The 15,502-nt window shown below is 46.1% G+C and overlaps 1 protein-coding gene across 2 annotated transcripts in view; it reads left to right on the forward strand.

Annotated features, from left to right (window-relative positions):
* The window catches only part of LAMA3 (laminin subunit alpha 3), a 933,952-nt gene that overhangs the window by 713,619 nt on the left and 204,831 nt on the right, over positions 1 to 15,502 (forward strand). For both annotated transcript variants that reach the window (XM_069220025.1, XM_069220026.1), the window contains 2 exons: positions 12,946 to 13,086; positions 13,676 to 13,837. In XM_069220025.1, coding sequence (XP_069076126.1) covers positions 12,946 to 13,086; positions 13,676 to 13,837 — 303 coding nt within the window. The remainder of the gene's footprint in view (positions 1 to 12,945; positions 13,087 to 13,675; positions 13,838 to 15,502) is intronic.

Genomic DNA, 15,502 nt, shown 5'->3' on the forward strand with positions numbered 1-15,502 from the left:
GTTACCCAGAATCCTTTGCAAACCTCAAAATTTGGCCCAAAAACACTTTTTCTTCTCATTTCAGTGACAGAAAGTTCTGGAATCAGAGAGGAGCCACAAATTTCCTTCCACCCAGCGTTCCCCCAAGTCTCCCGATAGAAATGGTACCTCACTTTTGTGGGTAGGCCTACTGCCCGCGAAAGGAAATTCCCCAAAACACTATCTGGACACATCAAAATTATCAAATACAAAACTACCTGTTTTTGCTGGGGGGGGGGCACCTGTATTTTGGGTCCTGGGCTCAGCAGCCATGTAGAGAAACCTACCAAACCCAGACCTTTCTGAAAACTAGACACCCGAGGGATTCCAGGGAGGTGTGACTTGCCTGGATCCACCAATGTTTTTTTTACCCAGAATCCTCAGCAAATCTCAAATTTAGCTAAAAAATCTCATTTTTCCCATATTTCTGCGTGGGATCACCGCACCGGGATAAATTTCATACCACCCAACATTCCCCTCAGTCTTCCAGTAAAATGATACCTCATTGGTGTAGGTGGGCCAAGTGCTTGTGACAGGGAAGAACCAAAACATGTTGAAATTGAGGGGGAACTAATTTGGGTCCAAAAGGGCAGTTTAAAAAAAACATTTTTAGGCTGACAAGTGCAGCAGAATTTGTATCTGTATAGGGTGGTAGGAATTTTGTGGATTCCTTCAGATTCCAGACGGTTCCATCACAAAAACATAGGAAAATGAGTGATTTCCAGCAAAGTTGGAGGTTTGCAGGGCATTGTGGGTAAGAAAATAGTGCAGGTGCATGTGAAACACACCACCCTGGAATCACCCAGATGTTTAGTTTTCAGATGTGTCTAGGTCTTGTGGATTTTTCTACATGGCAGCGTTCCAAAGTCCGTAAAGTGCAGCCCTCACCATTCCAATGGGACGATTTTGAGAGTTAGCCAAGCTCTCATGGCCCAAATGTAAAACCAAAACCCAAAATAATCAAATGTCTTCTTGCTTGCTGTGGAATAAGATGTTTTAGAGTGCGGGGGAGAGCTGAAAGACTGTTACCCCCTTCAGTTGGGGTGGGGGCATAACCAGGCCCATACTGGTTGGTAGCCACCACCCCACTATTTTTTTTTAATTCCCTAGTAGACTTTCTGCCCCCGGGGTGTGGATCAGGGGTAATTGCCCTATCTGCCCACTGGTGGGCAGAACAACTTTGGCCCCATTTATTTGGGGTGGGGGTATGGCCATACCCCCACCCTCTTATTTTGGAAAAAAACTTCCCTGGTCTCTGGTGGGCTTTCTGCCCCCCCGTGGGGGCTGATGGGCCTTCCGAAAATAGGCCAATCTGCCAGATATTGCTAACAGTAATGTGCCCCCATGGGGTGGGGAGCGACCCTTGCCCAAGGGGCTGCCCCCTAAAGAAAACACACACATACCAATCCCTGGTGCCTAAGATCGGCCTAAAATGCCGATTTTTTTTGCACCAATTTGCCCCCCAGGGGAGTGACCCCTGCCTAAGGAGTTGCTCCACACCTATAAAAAACAAAACAAACAAAAAAAAAAACAATAAAAATCATCCCTGGTGCCTAGAGGTTCCTCCCCCCCCCCACCCCCCCGGGGGCAGATCAGCCTAATAACAATAGGCCAATCTGCCCCCCCCAGAAATGCAGAAATGGCCTAAAATTAATTTGACCCCCCCCCCCCCCGCGGGGAGCGACCCTTGCCTAAGGGTTCGCTCCCCACCTCTAAAAAACAAAACAAACAAAAAATGATCCCTGGCTCCTAGAGGTTTCTGCCCCGCGGGGGGGCAGAAATGGGCTAAAATAAATTTCCCCTCACGGGGAGCGACCCTTGCCTAAGGGGTCGCTCGCCTTGCGTGAAATTGACGCAAATAAAAAAATCCCCGATGCCTAGTGGTTTCTGCCCCCCTTGGGGGGAAAATTGGCCTAACAAAAATCGGGCAATCTGCCCCCAAGGTGGGCAAAACCTAAATATCATTTGACCCCTAGGGGAGCGACCCTGGCCTAAGAGGTCGCTCCCCTTATGTCAATTTCTATTTCTAAAATAAATCCCTGGTGTCTAGTGGGCATTTCAGAAGCCGGATCGCTTTATGATTCGGCTTCTGAAAGGCTCTGAGAGACTTCAAAGTGAAGGAAATTCCTTTCTTTCCCTTTGAAGCCTCTCAGGCCCCCATCACATGATTGGAAGAGAAAGGCAAAGAATAGCGCGATGGGGAAGTGGCCTCTGATGAGGTCAGCACACGAATGCGTGCTGATGTCATCAGACGTCACTGGGGGAATCGGGGGGGTCGGGGGTGGAAGGGGAAGGGCTTCCCCTTCCATCACTGCCTTCGGAGGTGGGAGGGACGCCCACAGAGGGAGCGCTAGCGCTCCCTCTGAGCTCCATGCTGAGGACATAATGGTTACGTCCTCGGCACAGGAGCACTGTGCCGGTGGACATAACCATTACGTCTCCGGCACTCAAGGGGTAGGGGAGAACAGGTACAATGAGGCACATGGCCGGACAAGGCGTGTGATTGAACGTACTTTCGGTTTCTTGAAAGCCAGATTTTGTTGTTGCCATGTGTCTGGGGGTGCACTACAGTACAATCCAGGGAAAGTCTGCAAGATCACAGTTGCATGCTGCATGCTCCATAATCTGGCCCTCCGGATGCACATCCCACTGTTGGAGTAGGGGGATGTTAATGCTGGAGCTGTTTTTCGTGGCCAGTGACTCTGATGCTGAGGGGGAGGCAGACGAGGATGAGGCACATGACAAGGACTGACATGATTTGTCACTCCTTTCCTTGATGTAAAGGTATGTCTGCATTACATATCATCTGCGCATGGGAGATGTTTTGTTGAAGGCAGTCTGTAGGCAGTATTTGCATGCATCAATGTATGTGTGGGGACTAAGGGCCAGATGTAGCAAAGCGCTTGCGACTCGCAAACTGCGGAAAACGCCGTTTGCGAGTCGCAAAAGCCTCACCGGAATGCAGAAATGCATTTTGCGAGTCGGATCCGACTCGCAAAATGCATTTCAACTCGCAAATAGGAAGGGGTGTTCCCTTCCTATTTGCGACTCGCAATGCTATGCAATTCCATTTGCGACCGCGAATCGCAGTTACCATCCACTTGAAGTGGATGGTAACCCAGTCGCAAACAGTAAGGGGTCCCCATGGGACCCCTTCCCCTTTGTGACTGGACATAAAAATATTTTTTCAGAGCAGGCAGTGGTCCAAGGGACCACTACCTGCCCTGAAAAAATCCGAAACAAAAGGTTTCGTTTTTTTTTCTAAGTGCAGCTACACTTTGAAAAAAAAAAACTGCTTTATTTAAAAGCAGTCACGGACATGGTGGTCTGCTGTCTCCAGCAGGCCACCATCCCCGTGAGTGCCCAGACTCGCTATGGGGTCACAAATTGCGACCCCATAGCGAGTCGCAGAAGGTGTCTGAGACACCTTTCTGCATTTGGTTTTGCGAGTTGCAATTTGCGAGTCGCTATGACTCGCAAATTGCAAGTCGCAAAACCATACTTACCTACATCTGGCCCTAAAGCCCTACATATTGGTTGAAGACCTTGAAGGGTATGTGACTCATCATGTGGGGTAGTGAAAATGCAAAGCTGTTAACTTCATTTGTGGTGTGCTGGTGCTGTTCCGGTACAGCTTTACAGTTTTTGGGAAGGTTTAGGGTCCTCAGATTACCCTTTTGTGGTTGTGTTTGGTGGACTTCTCACTCTTGTCCTACTGGGTGGGCTTATCATGCTTTGACATCTGCTGGGTGTCAGGTACCTGCTGGTGACTACTCAGCGAGTTGTGCATCAGAGGATGCTACCTTTGTATCATCTTTCCTGCCCCACAGGTGTGTGTATGCCAAAGCAGTCCCTCATTACTGGTGCAACATAGCTGCTGGGCCACTTATCCTGTGTTTGTGCTCAACTGCTGTTGAAGTATGACTGTAGTTTACATTCCTACCACCTTGTACCTCATTCAATTTATTTATTCCTCTTCAGGTGACATCTCTGTTCACAGTCTGCTTGCTGTATTTGCCTGTTGGTGTAGTTGACAGGGGATGTGCACCATGACTTGTGATTGTAGGTGTTTTTTAGTGTAGCATTTCAGAGTGGGTGGTCCAGCTGTTAGGTTCATGGGTCCTGTGACCATTAGCCTCGGAATTATTTGACCTTGGTGATGGACAGGGAACAGGGTGTTACAGTGGCACACAAAGGTGACATCTCAGAAGAGGGATCACTTCCTGGTGGGGGGATTGGTCTTGGCCTAGGGTCCTGCAGGATGCCTGGATGGATGACCTCTTTTCCAGGGGGGTTCCTCAGCTGCAGGGGTAGGGGTGCTGTTGTCCTGTGGGTCCTCCTGCTGTGCCTCCATTCCAGTAGCAGGTGCTGATGTTGAGGCCAGTGGTGTTGCCTGCTGTTGGGTGGAGAATGTCCGCAGGATGCTGTTGAGTTCCTTGAACTCCCCTAATATGGAGGCCATTGTGTGCCTGCCACTGCTGCCTGGCCTCCTGGTGGTATTCCTCCTGAAGCATTTGTGTGTCTTGCAAGGTGGTGAGTATCTGGCCCAACTGGTCCTGGGTTTGCTGATAGGCTCCCAGGACCTTGGACACGGCCTCCTGGCCAGTGGTGTCCTGGGCCTGCCTCGTCTCTTGTCCCACAATCATCCCACTGGCCCTTGCCCCCTGTGTCTGTGCCCCTGGTGCAGTGTGCCCCCTCTGACTGACACCAGGAAAGTCATTGTCTTGGGTTTGCACTGTTGACTCCTGTCCCTGTCCTGTGGGGCACACTGATGATTGATGTGCCCTGGGACACAGGGATGGGAAGGTGGGCTCTGCTGAGCACTGGCTGCCACAGGGGGTGTGGTTTGGGTTGTGGGCAGGGAAAGGCTGGTGGTGATGGACTGACCATTCATGCCTGATGGGCCAGGTTCATTGTCTGAGTCCAGACTTGCATGTGGATCCTCCCCCTGTTGGTGCTGCATCCAGGCCTGGGCTTCCTGTCACTGGGCTCCTCTGTTGTGTGTCAGTACTTGGGAGACCTATGAGATGAGAGGTATTGTGTCAGATGATGTTAATTTTGTGGTGACACACATGGTTGTATTCCCTCATTCAATGTATTTGCAGGGCAGTACTGGCATTGACAGTTTGCAGTCCACTGCTTGTGTTCCCATCAGTGGAAGGATGCAATGGTCCTAATTTGCAGTGTAGTTTACATTTGTCTTGCTACTGTCATTGCCATGTACTGATGTGTATTCCTACCACATATTGGTGATGGGGAGTGACATGGTTCAACGTGCAATTGCAGAGATGTGATATGCACATAACAGTCAGGCAAGGGTAGGGAGTGTTGCATTGTGGTAGTTGTGGTACTTTCAGCTGTGTGAGGCATACATGCACTAGGTTGGGCTGTGAGGGAATGGCACCAGTGGGGAGGTGTGACATGCAAGTGTGGGTATGGGCCCAATGATTAGATTGTGCACGTTCGGATGGTTTCAGGGTGTGTGGAGGTGGTGGGGGTACATGCTGTGCACAGGGACATGGTGGGCAGTGAGTACAGTGGACTTACCAGTGTACAGTCCAGTGGCAATTCCCATCAGGCCTTCCGGATGCAGTATGGCCAGGACCATCTCCTCCCAAGGTGCCATTCCTGGGGGAGGTGGTGGGGGTCCACCACCAGTCCTCATGGCGGTCACTTGGTGCCTGGAGGCCATGGGCCGTACCTTCCCCCTCAGGTCGTTCCACTTGTCCCCAATGTCTTCCCTTGTACGTGGATGGTTCTCCACTGCATTCAAACTATTGACAATCCTCCGCCATAGGTCGTTCTTCCGGGCATGGATGTCTGCTGGACCAGTGCTCCAAACAGTCTCGGCTCCACTTAGACAATTTCCTCAACCATTACCCTGAGCTCCTCTTCAGTGAATTTTTTTATTTTTATTGGTGGTAATATGGTGGTTGTGTTGTAGGTGGGGATGTATGGTGTGCAGGGATTGTGGGTGTGCTGTTTGTAGTTGTGAATATGTGTAATAATGTGTGCGTGTGCTCTGTGGTGTTTGTGTGCAGTGGTGTGTTGAGTGTTGGGTGCTTTGTGTGATGGTGCCTGTGGTATCTAAGTGCAATGCCTCCTTTCAGTGGGTCTGTCTCTCGCTGTATCTGGGTTTCAATTTGCAAAGGGTTCTGGGTATGTGTGGGGGGGTGTTTTGTAGTGCTGTGAACAGGTGTGTGTATGTGTTCCAGGTGTTGCTATTGGTATTGTTCTATATGGTGCAGGGTTGCCGTGGTGGTGGCTACTTATTTTCCCGCTGCGGTTTGGACCACCAATGGATTACCGCTGTGTTGGTTTCCGTGGTGCTGATTTGTGTATCGGAATTTGGCAGGCTGGATTTTCTCAGCGTGGCAGTGGGGCAACCGCCTCCTTCTTTCCATCGTTTGGGCCTAAGGTGTTGTTTCTCCAATCACAATTTGTCGGTGTTGTGTTGGTCACTCGTTATACGGTGCGCTTCACTCCGCCATCGCTGGTGGTGTTTCGGCTGCCTTTTGCATGGCAGTCTTCGGGTGTGACCGCCAAACTCGGAATGAGCACCTCAGTCTATGCAACAAAATGAGGCTCCCACACAGTATATCAACAAGATGAAAGACCCAGGAAGTAGGTCAGGGATGGGAAGTGACATAGGGTAATGCAGCACTGTTTTAATTTAGTTAAGAAAGGGTTGCCCCCTGATGTACAGGACAGCATAGATAACATAGTGGCACTGGAGCCCAAACCCTTTACTGAAATTCACATAATCCACGTTTGCAAGAAAAAGCCAGAAGAAAAAAAGGTAAACAGGAAGTAGTAGAGAAAGCAGCAGCCAAGTTGGTGCAGCAGAAATTAGCAAACAAGGGAGCAATATAAGGTGCTGTAGTGACAGCAGCCCTTCAGATGACTGCAGTGTTTGCAGGAACAGTCCAAGGTACCACACAGCAACAGTACCCACAACAGCAGAATGATGTGAGGACACAGGGAAGATATAGAGGAGGACAGGAGGAGTAGGTAGAGGTAGGATGGGTCCCCCAAGAAAAGATCAGGCATGTTATAATTGTCAGCGTTTTGGGCATCTTATTAAAGACTGCAATGTAAAGAGATGGGATAAGCAAAATGGAAGAATGAGGATTAATGGTGAATCAGGAAATATGACAATAGAGCCACAGCAAAGTCCACAAATAATATATGTGCCAGAGACACCCTTGCAAGATGTGCAGCTGCCAGCAATGCCCCAAGACCAGCAGGGACAGCCTCAGCAGAATTACCAAGAACCTCCAACGGAGATTCAATTCTAAAGTGAACAAGGAGGTGTAGTTATGAGGGGTGAAAATCCTTTCTAGGTGAACCCTGTGGGAGAATACACACAATGAGGATGCCCACAGAGTATTTCTATGTGTCCAGTCTTGTTAGTAACGCTCAGGCCAGATGAGAAACCCACTCTGAGGGTAGTCATCAATGCTAAGAGGGATGCATTCGTCATAGATACAGGAGCAACAAAATCATGTATTAGCGAATGAGGCCTTCCCATTTCCATCAGATCCATGGACACACAGGGATTCTCTGGGGAAGTTATAAGGGCTCCTTTTACCAAACCAGTGGAGATGAAATTAGGAGGGAGGCAATGGCTGTTTACTGTTCTCTACAGCTGCCCTGGAAGATTTGTCAGGATGAGATTCAATTGCTAAATTAATTGTGGCCATTCATTTTGAACAAGATGGTACCATGATTTGTTTTACACCTGGAATTCCACCTCCCAGAATAATGGAACTAACGGCAGATTCCTCCAGCAGAGACCAAATTAGAGCATGACCCACTGATATGGAGGAATTTACTAAAGCGGAAACACCATGATAGCAGAAACACCAGAGTTACTGCGAAAGGAGGAATTCCTTTTTAGACAACAGGGACAGGATTCTGGGCTATCAGATGCTGAGGTGATATAACAGATAGAGGCTTTGGGATTAACACCTATCTATGGCGCTGTAATAGCCAGCAACCACAATAATGTTTTATGGGCATATGTCATCTTCCTTGAGCCGGGAAAGACGGTTAGGGAAGTACTGGAGGACCTACTGTTTGATAATGACCCCAAGAAAAGAGTTGTGCTTTTTCAGGAAGACATACCACTAAGGACTGTGTTAGAAGTCGGAACACCAACGCCAAGCAGAATGTTTGATTCAGTAAAGCAGACCTGTCACTAGTACTAGACACCTTGTGGACTAAGGGGCCCCACTATTTTGGCCTTACCCGCACTGCCATACCATTCCGGATTACATTGAAGGAAAGTGCCCTCTTACCCAGAGTGAAGCAATATCCCCTGTCCAAGAAGGCAGAGGCGGGCATTGCTAGAACATGGAGTAATTTGTCCTAGAGTGTCTCCTTGTAACACCCCTATTTACCCGGTCAAGAAATCTAAGGGCAATACTTGGCTCATTTTTTAAGACCTGTGCCCTTTGAACAACATAGTATTACCAGAATTCCCAATTGTCCCTGACGAATATTCTTCAGGATACCAGGTATTTCCCAGTTATTGACCTTAAGCATGCCTTCATCAAAATCCCCTTCAATCCAGACCTTCAATATCTGACAGAGTTCTCATATAGCGGGACTCAGCACTTGTACTCTCATTTGCCCCAAGGGTATTGTGAGTCCCCCAGCGTGTCCAACAGAAAAATAAAGACTGATCTGTCAAAATTTCAATGTGACAGCACTCTGTTGCAATATGTCGATGACATATTGGTTTGGAGTCCTATAGAACAACAGTGCAGGAGAGACACAATATCTCTACTGACCACTCTTGCCCAGAGAGGATACAAAGTAGAATGAGAGAAAATTCAATACTGCCAGGAAGAAGTCCAATATTTAGGATAATTAGTGTCGCCATCTGGTAGGACTGTAACACCTGAAAGAGCAGCCTCCATCCGGCAAATGACAGAGCCAGAAAGTTTCAAAGGAATGCAAGAGTTTCTGGGTCTCTGTAACTATGTGAGACAGTAGGTATTTGACTATATCATGCTAATAGCCCCCTTGTTAGCTGCTATCAAACAGGCAAAAGATAGAGAGGACAGAATAATATGAACACCAGCGATAAAGGAAACATTTCAGAAGTTGAAAGGTGAAAAAACAAATGCTCCGGTCTTGGGAACTTCAAATTACACCAAGGAGTTCTATTTATTCTGCCATTGCAACGGTCAGGTGATGACAGTTGTCCTCACACAGAAGTATCCGCAAGAGCAGAACCGATTGCATACTTCAGTGGGCTACTGGACTCAGTCATGAAAGGACACAATCCATGTGAGGACACTCTGGCCACTGCAGCCTTTGCAATACAGAAGAGCACCCCATAGCTCTGAGGCAACTCTTGATGCTCTGTGCAGAGGATGCAGTATTTGCTATTAGTCAGAAGGCCAAGATCATGCTGACTACTAAGTGTCAGGATTGGAGGTGAGGCTGTCACTACCATCTTCAAAGATTGTGAAGTGTCATAAAGTGAGTGAATCCTGCAACATTCTTTGCCCACCCAATAATAAAACCATGAGGAGGATGCGCACAACTGTGCAACAGATAGTCCCAAAAATTGCAGTCAAGCCACAGAGGACCCTATACCAGGTAGCATTGTCCACTTTGCTGACGTTTACTCCACAATTGACCAAGAGACAGGAATTACACATACAGGGGCAGCATTAGTCAAGGCTCAAGAGCACGGTTCCTCTGATACACTGCAGGTCATAGAACAATTAACATTACCCGCACATTATTTCGCCTGGGCACAAGAACTAACAGCATTAATAGCAACCCTTAAGTCAGGAGCAGGAGAAGTAATTATCGTATACTTAGATTTAGCGTAACAACCACTGTGCACTCAAGCATCATGAGATGGAGCAGGAGACGATTTTTTTAAAGTCAGATGGTAGTCCTGTGATGCATAGAAACCTATTAGAGGCTCTAATAGAGGCACTTGCATTACCACAGGCAATGGCAGTTTTTAAGCATCCAGCACACAGAAGTGGACAGGATTTTGTTTCCCGGGTAATGCACTAACAGATCAGGCAGCTAAGAATGCAGCTAGGCGCCCTCCCCCTAAAATTACCATCAGACCGGCAGCCAGCCCCAATTCTGGTGGCTCATACTGCCTCACCAATGGAGGCTGGATCCAAGACTACCACAGACAAGGACATGCCTCATTTCACTGAGACAGCAACATTACACCTGATAGAACTGCAGGAAGCTGCTTCTCAGCACAAAAAGCAGTTATGGGAAGATAGAGGATGCATCCAGTCAGGTGATGACCTAGTGTATAGACATCTATCTACGGGGAAACCAGTAATGCCACAGGCTTTGCTTGCAATCGCCCTGGATCAGATCCATTTGCCAGCCCACACATCCAGGGGCTATTTGGCAACACAAATACAACAAGACTGGTTTGTCCCCAATTTACACAACATAATTCTATGTATCTGCACGGCTGTATGATCTGCCAGCAGTACTCCCCTAATCCCACCTTAAAAGTGCTAAATTCTACCATTCCATGACCAGAAGGTCCCTTTAAAGCTCTTCATTTTGACTATTTGGATATGATCGATAGCAATACCTACAGGTACCTCCTCGTGGTAGCCTGCCCCTTCTCCCAATGGGACGAAGCAGGGCCATGCGTCCATTGTGATGCCAAGTCAGCAGCCACATTCCTAGTTTGGGAAGTGATTCCACAATGGGGAATCCCAGACGGGATAAGATCTGGCAATGACACTCATTTTTCCAATGCAATATATGAACAGATCACAACACTGTTAGGGATAAAGCACCAAATGTCCTCTGTGTACCACCTCCAAAGTAATTGTATGGTATAGTGCCTGAACGGCCTCTTGAAGAGAAAGATCAGCAAGCTATGTGCTAGTTTAAACAAAAAATGGTTATACTGTTTGCCAATAGCACTGTTTTCCCTGAGTAATACACCAAGTTTAGACCATCACTTGATGCTCCATTAAATAGTGATGGGAAGGTCTATCAGTATCCCAGTCCCTGCCACTAGAAGCAAACTTAAGGGAGAAAGTTTGTCACAGGCACTGAATGATGAAATGCATATGTACTTGTGTGAACTGATGAAGTGTGCAAAGTTAATCTCCAAACAGGTAACAAAGGGAAAAGAAAAGCGCACCAACACTGACATTGACCTCCCAGTTGTGAAACTAGGAGATCAATTGTTTACATGCAATTGAGTCAGTAAATGGAATAAGAAATGTTTCGAGGGCCCCTACACAGTCACGATGGTCCCATCAACTGCCCTCAAGGTGGACGGCAGGAAACCCTGGATTCATCACAGCCATGTGTGTCTTGATCCAGCACTTCCCCAAAGTAATGAACAATGCAAATGGAACAAGAGGAGGTGGGGGCGAAGACTATCATCTCAAAAGCTTCCCCCTCCAACTATGTTTTTGGACTATTTTTTTAAACGACAGCACAGAAGATATGTATTTTTGTCTTTATGCTTCTCTTTTGTCTCCTAATACTATGCTTGTTCCTCTTTGCTAGCAAAGTACCCTCTAGTTCTCATGACTATCCCATCTTGAGAGAGCTGTCTAATAGCAATGTGACCCGTAAGGCCCACTGAAAATTGTCAGATAACAAATTGTCAGGTATCAGCACATGTCAGCAATAGATGCTCCCCAATTCCTCATGCTATTGGGTCAGATATACTGCACTCCACAAAAATGTACCCCCAAACATAGCTCAGTGTTTACATCTGTAATCATGTAGAAATAAGGCCCAAATGCAGTTAACACATGACAAAGTAGTACGCTTCCTAGTTAATGCTACAAGATATGACACTTTACCAGAAGTGCTTTACATTCTCACAGATATGGGCATCATGGAAGAAATCATATATGAGAAAAACAGGTTGCCCCACTACTGTTGATTGGACCCAGGTGGTCCTGGAGCTAGGATTTCTAGGAGTAACATGCCAACAAATACTGTGTTTGGATTGCAAAGAAGAGTCTGCATGGTTATTTGAGTTGGTAGCATTTGTCTATCCCGTAACAAGAAGCACAGCCTTACATACTACTAAGGACACTGAATAGTGCAAATCCAAAATATTTTGTGATCAGCAAAATTGGGTGAAAAAGGAGGATTTTCATGATATTGAGCAACTAACCTATTGAAAAAAGATAATACTGCTACTGGTGCACTTAGAAGAATTTTCAGGCATACAGTCTAGGTTAGAGTATTTATTGGTATGTTCCTTATTGCATTCAGGTCCTTCTTTCTCTGAATCCTTGCCCCATGCATTCACTACTCTCTCCTCTCAGAAGGAGGATAAAGGTAGGCATTTGGGGGAATATTCCACACCACTGGCAAGCTGCATTGGAACTGCATTCCCATACCATGGCTGCTGTTGACCTCAGCACGTGGCGACTTGAAGGTGTGTGATAGTCTTTCTTAATATGCTTGCAGGCCATATCCAGGTTTTATTTCCTGCCCCACCTCCCCTGGTGTCTCCTCTTGCCCGGTGGAGCAAAGAAAGTGTGGTGGAACTATTTTCTGATGCTCACATGCACCTCTCTGGCTTACTGCTCAGTCCTGACTGACCCACTTTCAGCTCAGTAGGTTGTTATGATGAACTTGTGATAGATCGTTACAGGCTAGGAGTGATACTTTCTTCCTATTACAAGTCTGTCTGATTTCATATGTACTTGCAATAAGAGAATGATTGACAGGCTTTCTTAGGGATATATGAATCTGCCTCGTTTTACATTTGAATATCCTCTAAACAATTATAGATTATGTTATGCCTCAGCCTATAACGGATGCTTTTGCGAAAGTAATTCACAACTGTAGTGTTTATTAAGGAGTTTGCAAAATAAATGAAAATGAGCTTAATGTTAATGATTTCCTCCCTCTTTTCCACATCCCTTCCATCCTCGACAGGGCAACGTGAAAGGTTCGCAGTGTGAACTGTGCAGTCCAGGGTCTTTTCACCTCCACCGAACAAACCCCAAAGGCTGCACGACTTGCTTTTGCTTTGGAGCAACGAACCAATGTCGCAGCTCAGACAAGCGCCGGACAAAGGTGTGCCCTTTTTACGTTAAGAGAGGTCACTAGTCTTGCACAAAACACTATTGAAATCTAGTCGAGAAGGGCGCCGGCTGCTTTCGAGCTGTTCTTGTATTAAAAGGATTTCGAAGATAGCCATGCATCCACAGATATTTATGGCTTTAAAAAATAAAACGTATAAAAATATATTTGTGAAATGGCCAGTAGCATCCGCAAAGTGAGCTAGGCATCTTTTTTTAGCCAGCAATGTAGTCAATATTCACTGTATGCTACTTGATATGGCGAAAGTAATTAATCGCCTTGCACATTTGGGGATATCAAGTATCAGTATTTTAAAAAGAGTTACCAAGTCTCTAGCTACTATTGGCAATGTTTGATTCACTCATAGTGCCAATAAAGTGGTATTATAATATATTGGCTGAAATTGTATAAATTTGAGGGGAAACCTTCATTGACTGAATTATTGCTACAGATGCAAACTGGTACAAATTTCAGCACATTGCCTTTTGATTTAGTTTATAAATGAGATTTTGAAAATCAGAAAGGTGTGGAAGAAATATCCTTCTATCAGATCCTTAAATGCTATTTTCTTCCACTCTGACAGCTTGTGGAAATGAGAGATTGGCGCTTGGGGAGTGTGGAGGGAGCTGGCATCCCTGCTGCCTTCAACCCTGGCAGCAGCAGTGTTGTGGCTGATGTTCAGGAGCTGCCTACATCTGTGCACAGCCTCTACTGGATGGCACCACCGGCCTACCTGGGAGATAAGGTACTGACCACAGTTTTCTTTGTGTTCGGCTTATTTCTATCTTCATTGTTTTAATACATTTCAAATGTGCTCATACAATTTGCTTGGACACATTGCAGGCCCCATTAAATATGAAATGAAAACAGCATTATGCTAGTGCTAGTTTTGTAAGAAATATTAACTTACACTTACATGTTTTACATATTCTCCAATGTGTGTCAAATAGATGTGTTTCTGTATTGAGTGGTTACTGGATATTGCAAACGTTTGAAGAGTAAAAGCTTGTGAAGAGGCCAGAGGGCTGAGATGTGTGCAAAGATTCCAGTATTCATTTTGGGTGATGGTGTATGTACCAATGCCCACGGTATTAACAGTTATCAGCTTTTGTGCTTACACAAGATTGAAGGGGTGGAAAGAGAAAAACATCAGAAAACAAAAGAAAGGCAATTAAATAAGTTCAAACAAAGCTGGACTGTTGGATGGAGGTGTTGCTCGAATGAGGATTTACCTTAAAAAAAAACAAGAGGCATGGGACAAAACATGAAACAGTTCATTTAATTATACATTGCAGCCGGGAGAGCAGTCATAGCACCATGGTCTGAGGACTGCCTCTCATGGAAAATAGAAACAACACATGTTTATACATCTCACTGGGAGCAATAAACATTCCTTCCCTGGTAATATGTGAACTACTGACAAGGAATCGCAGATACAATTTCCAGGTAGGAATGCAGGTGGGCCTCGACCTGGTGTGGACACTATATAGTCCAGCGAGTACGTGTCCAGATGTCTGGTCTGAGGATCATGTGATCGCTGCATCTGCTGTGTGTGCTGTGTCCTATCCTGATTGATGAAGTGTACCTAACTACATGGGCCAACTACCTTTATGGTTTTTTGGGAATGGTTGGTCCTTCTGGCCATTTGTGCTTTATTGGGGCCAATCTCCGGGGACCATTGTAGTGTTGCTGCCTATCTGTGGGATCTGATCTAAGCTTTTGTATTTGGCTGTCGGCTAAGTGTTACCCCACCTGTGACCTGTCAATCATTAACCTTCTGACCTAGGCTGCAGAGCCTGACTGACCACGTATCTACGTGCTGGGGTTGACAGAGAGTTCATGAGAGAGGAATCTAACATGGGTGATGTGACTTTGTTTACATTTGAAAATGTATTGTTCATATATAAAGGTGTCTTGTTGTGTGCATCGATTGATTCGATATTAACAACGGAAAGATAAGTGATGTGAATGAATGGATGCAGAGAAATTTGGTTAGAACATTGAGAGTTATACAATGCATGGACGGGTAGAAGGATAGATGGATGAGCTATTTGAGTGAACGGATTATGGCTATGGAGATATGGCCAGCACACAGTTAGGTATGTGAGTTAGATTGCTAGATAAGTCGACTGAAGGATGAATGAGCTGGAGGCGGGTGAACAGTTACACAAGTGATCACGCAAGCAGATGAACAGCTGTGTGGATGACGTGTGGATAACATTGTGCAAATCGTCTCCCAGTACATAGGCCACTGACCTACTGACTAGTCCGTGCTGCTCACAGTTAAAAGAGGTAAAAAATAAATATTTAATGCCCTATGATCTATGCATTGGGCCATCAAAAGAAAGCAGATTTGTTCTCAAGCAACAATAGTCTTTATATCATGTGTGAACATTTATAATTGAAAAAA

The sequence above is a fragment of the Pleurodeles waltl genome, chromosome 2_2, assembly GCF_031143425.1.
Source record: "Pleurodeles waltl isolate 20211129_DDA chromosome 2_2, aPleWal1.hap1.20221129, whole genome shotgun sequence".
Taxonomy (NCBI): domain Eukaryota; kingdom Metazoa; phylum Chordata; class Amphibia; order Caudata; family Salamandridae; genus Pleurodeles; species Pleurodeles waltl.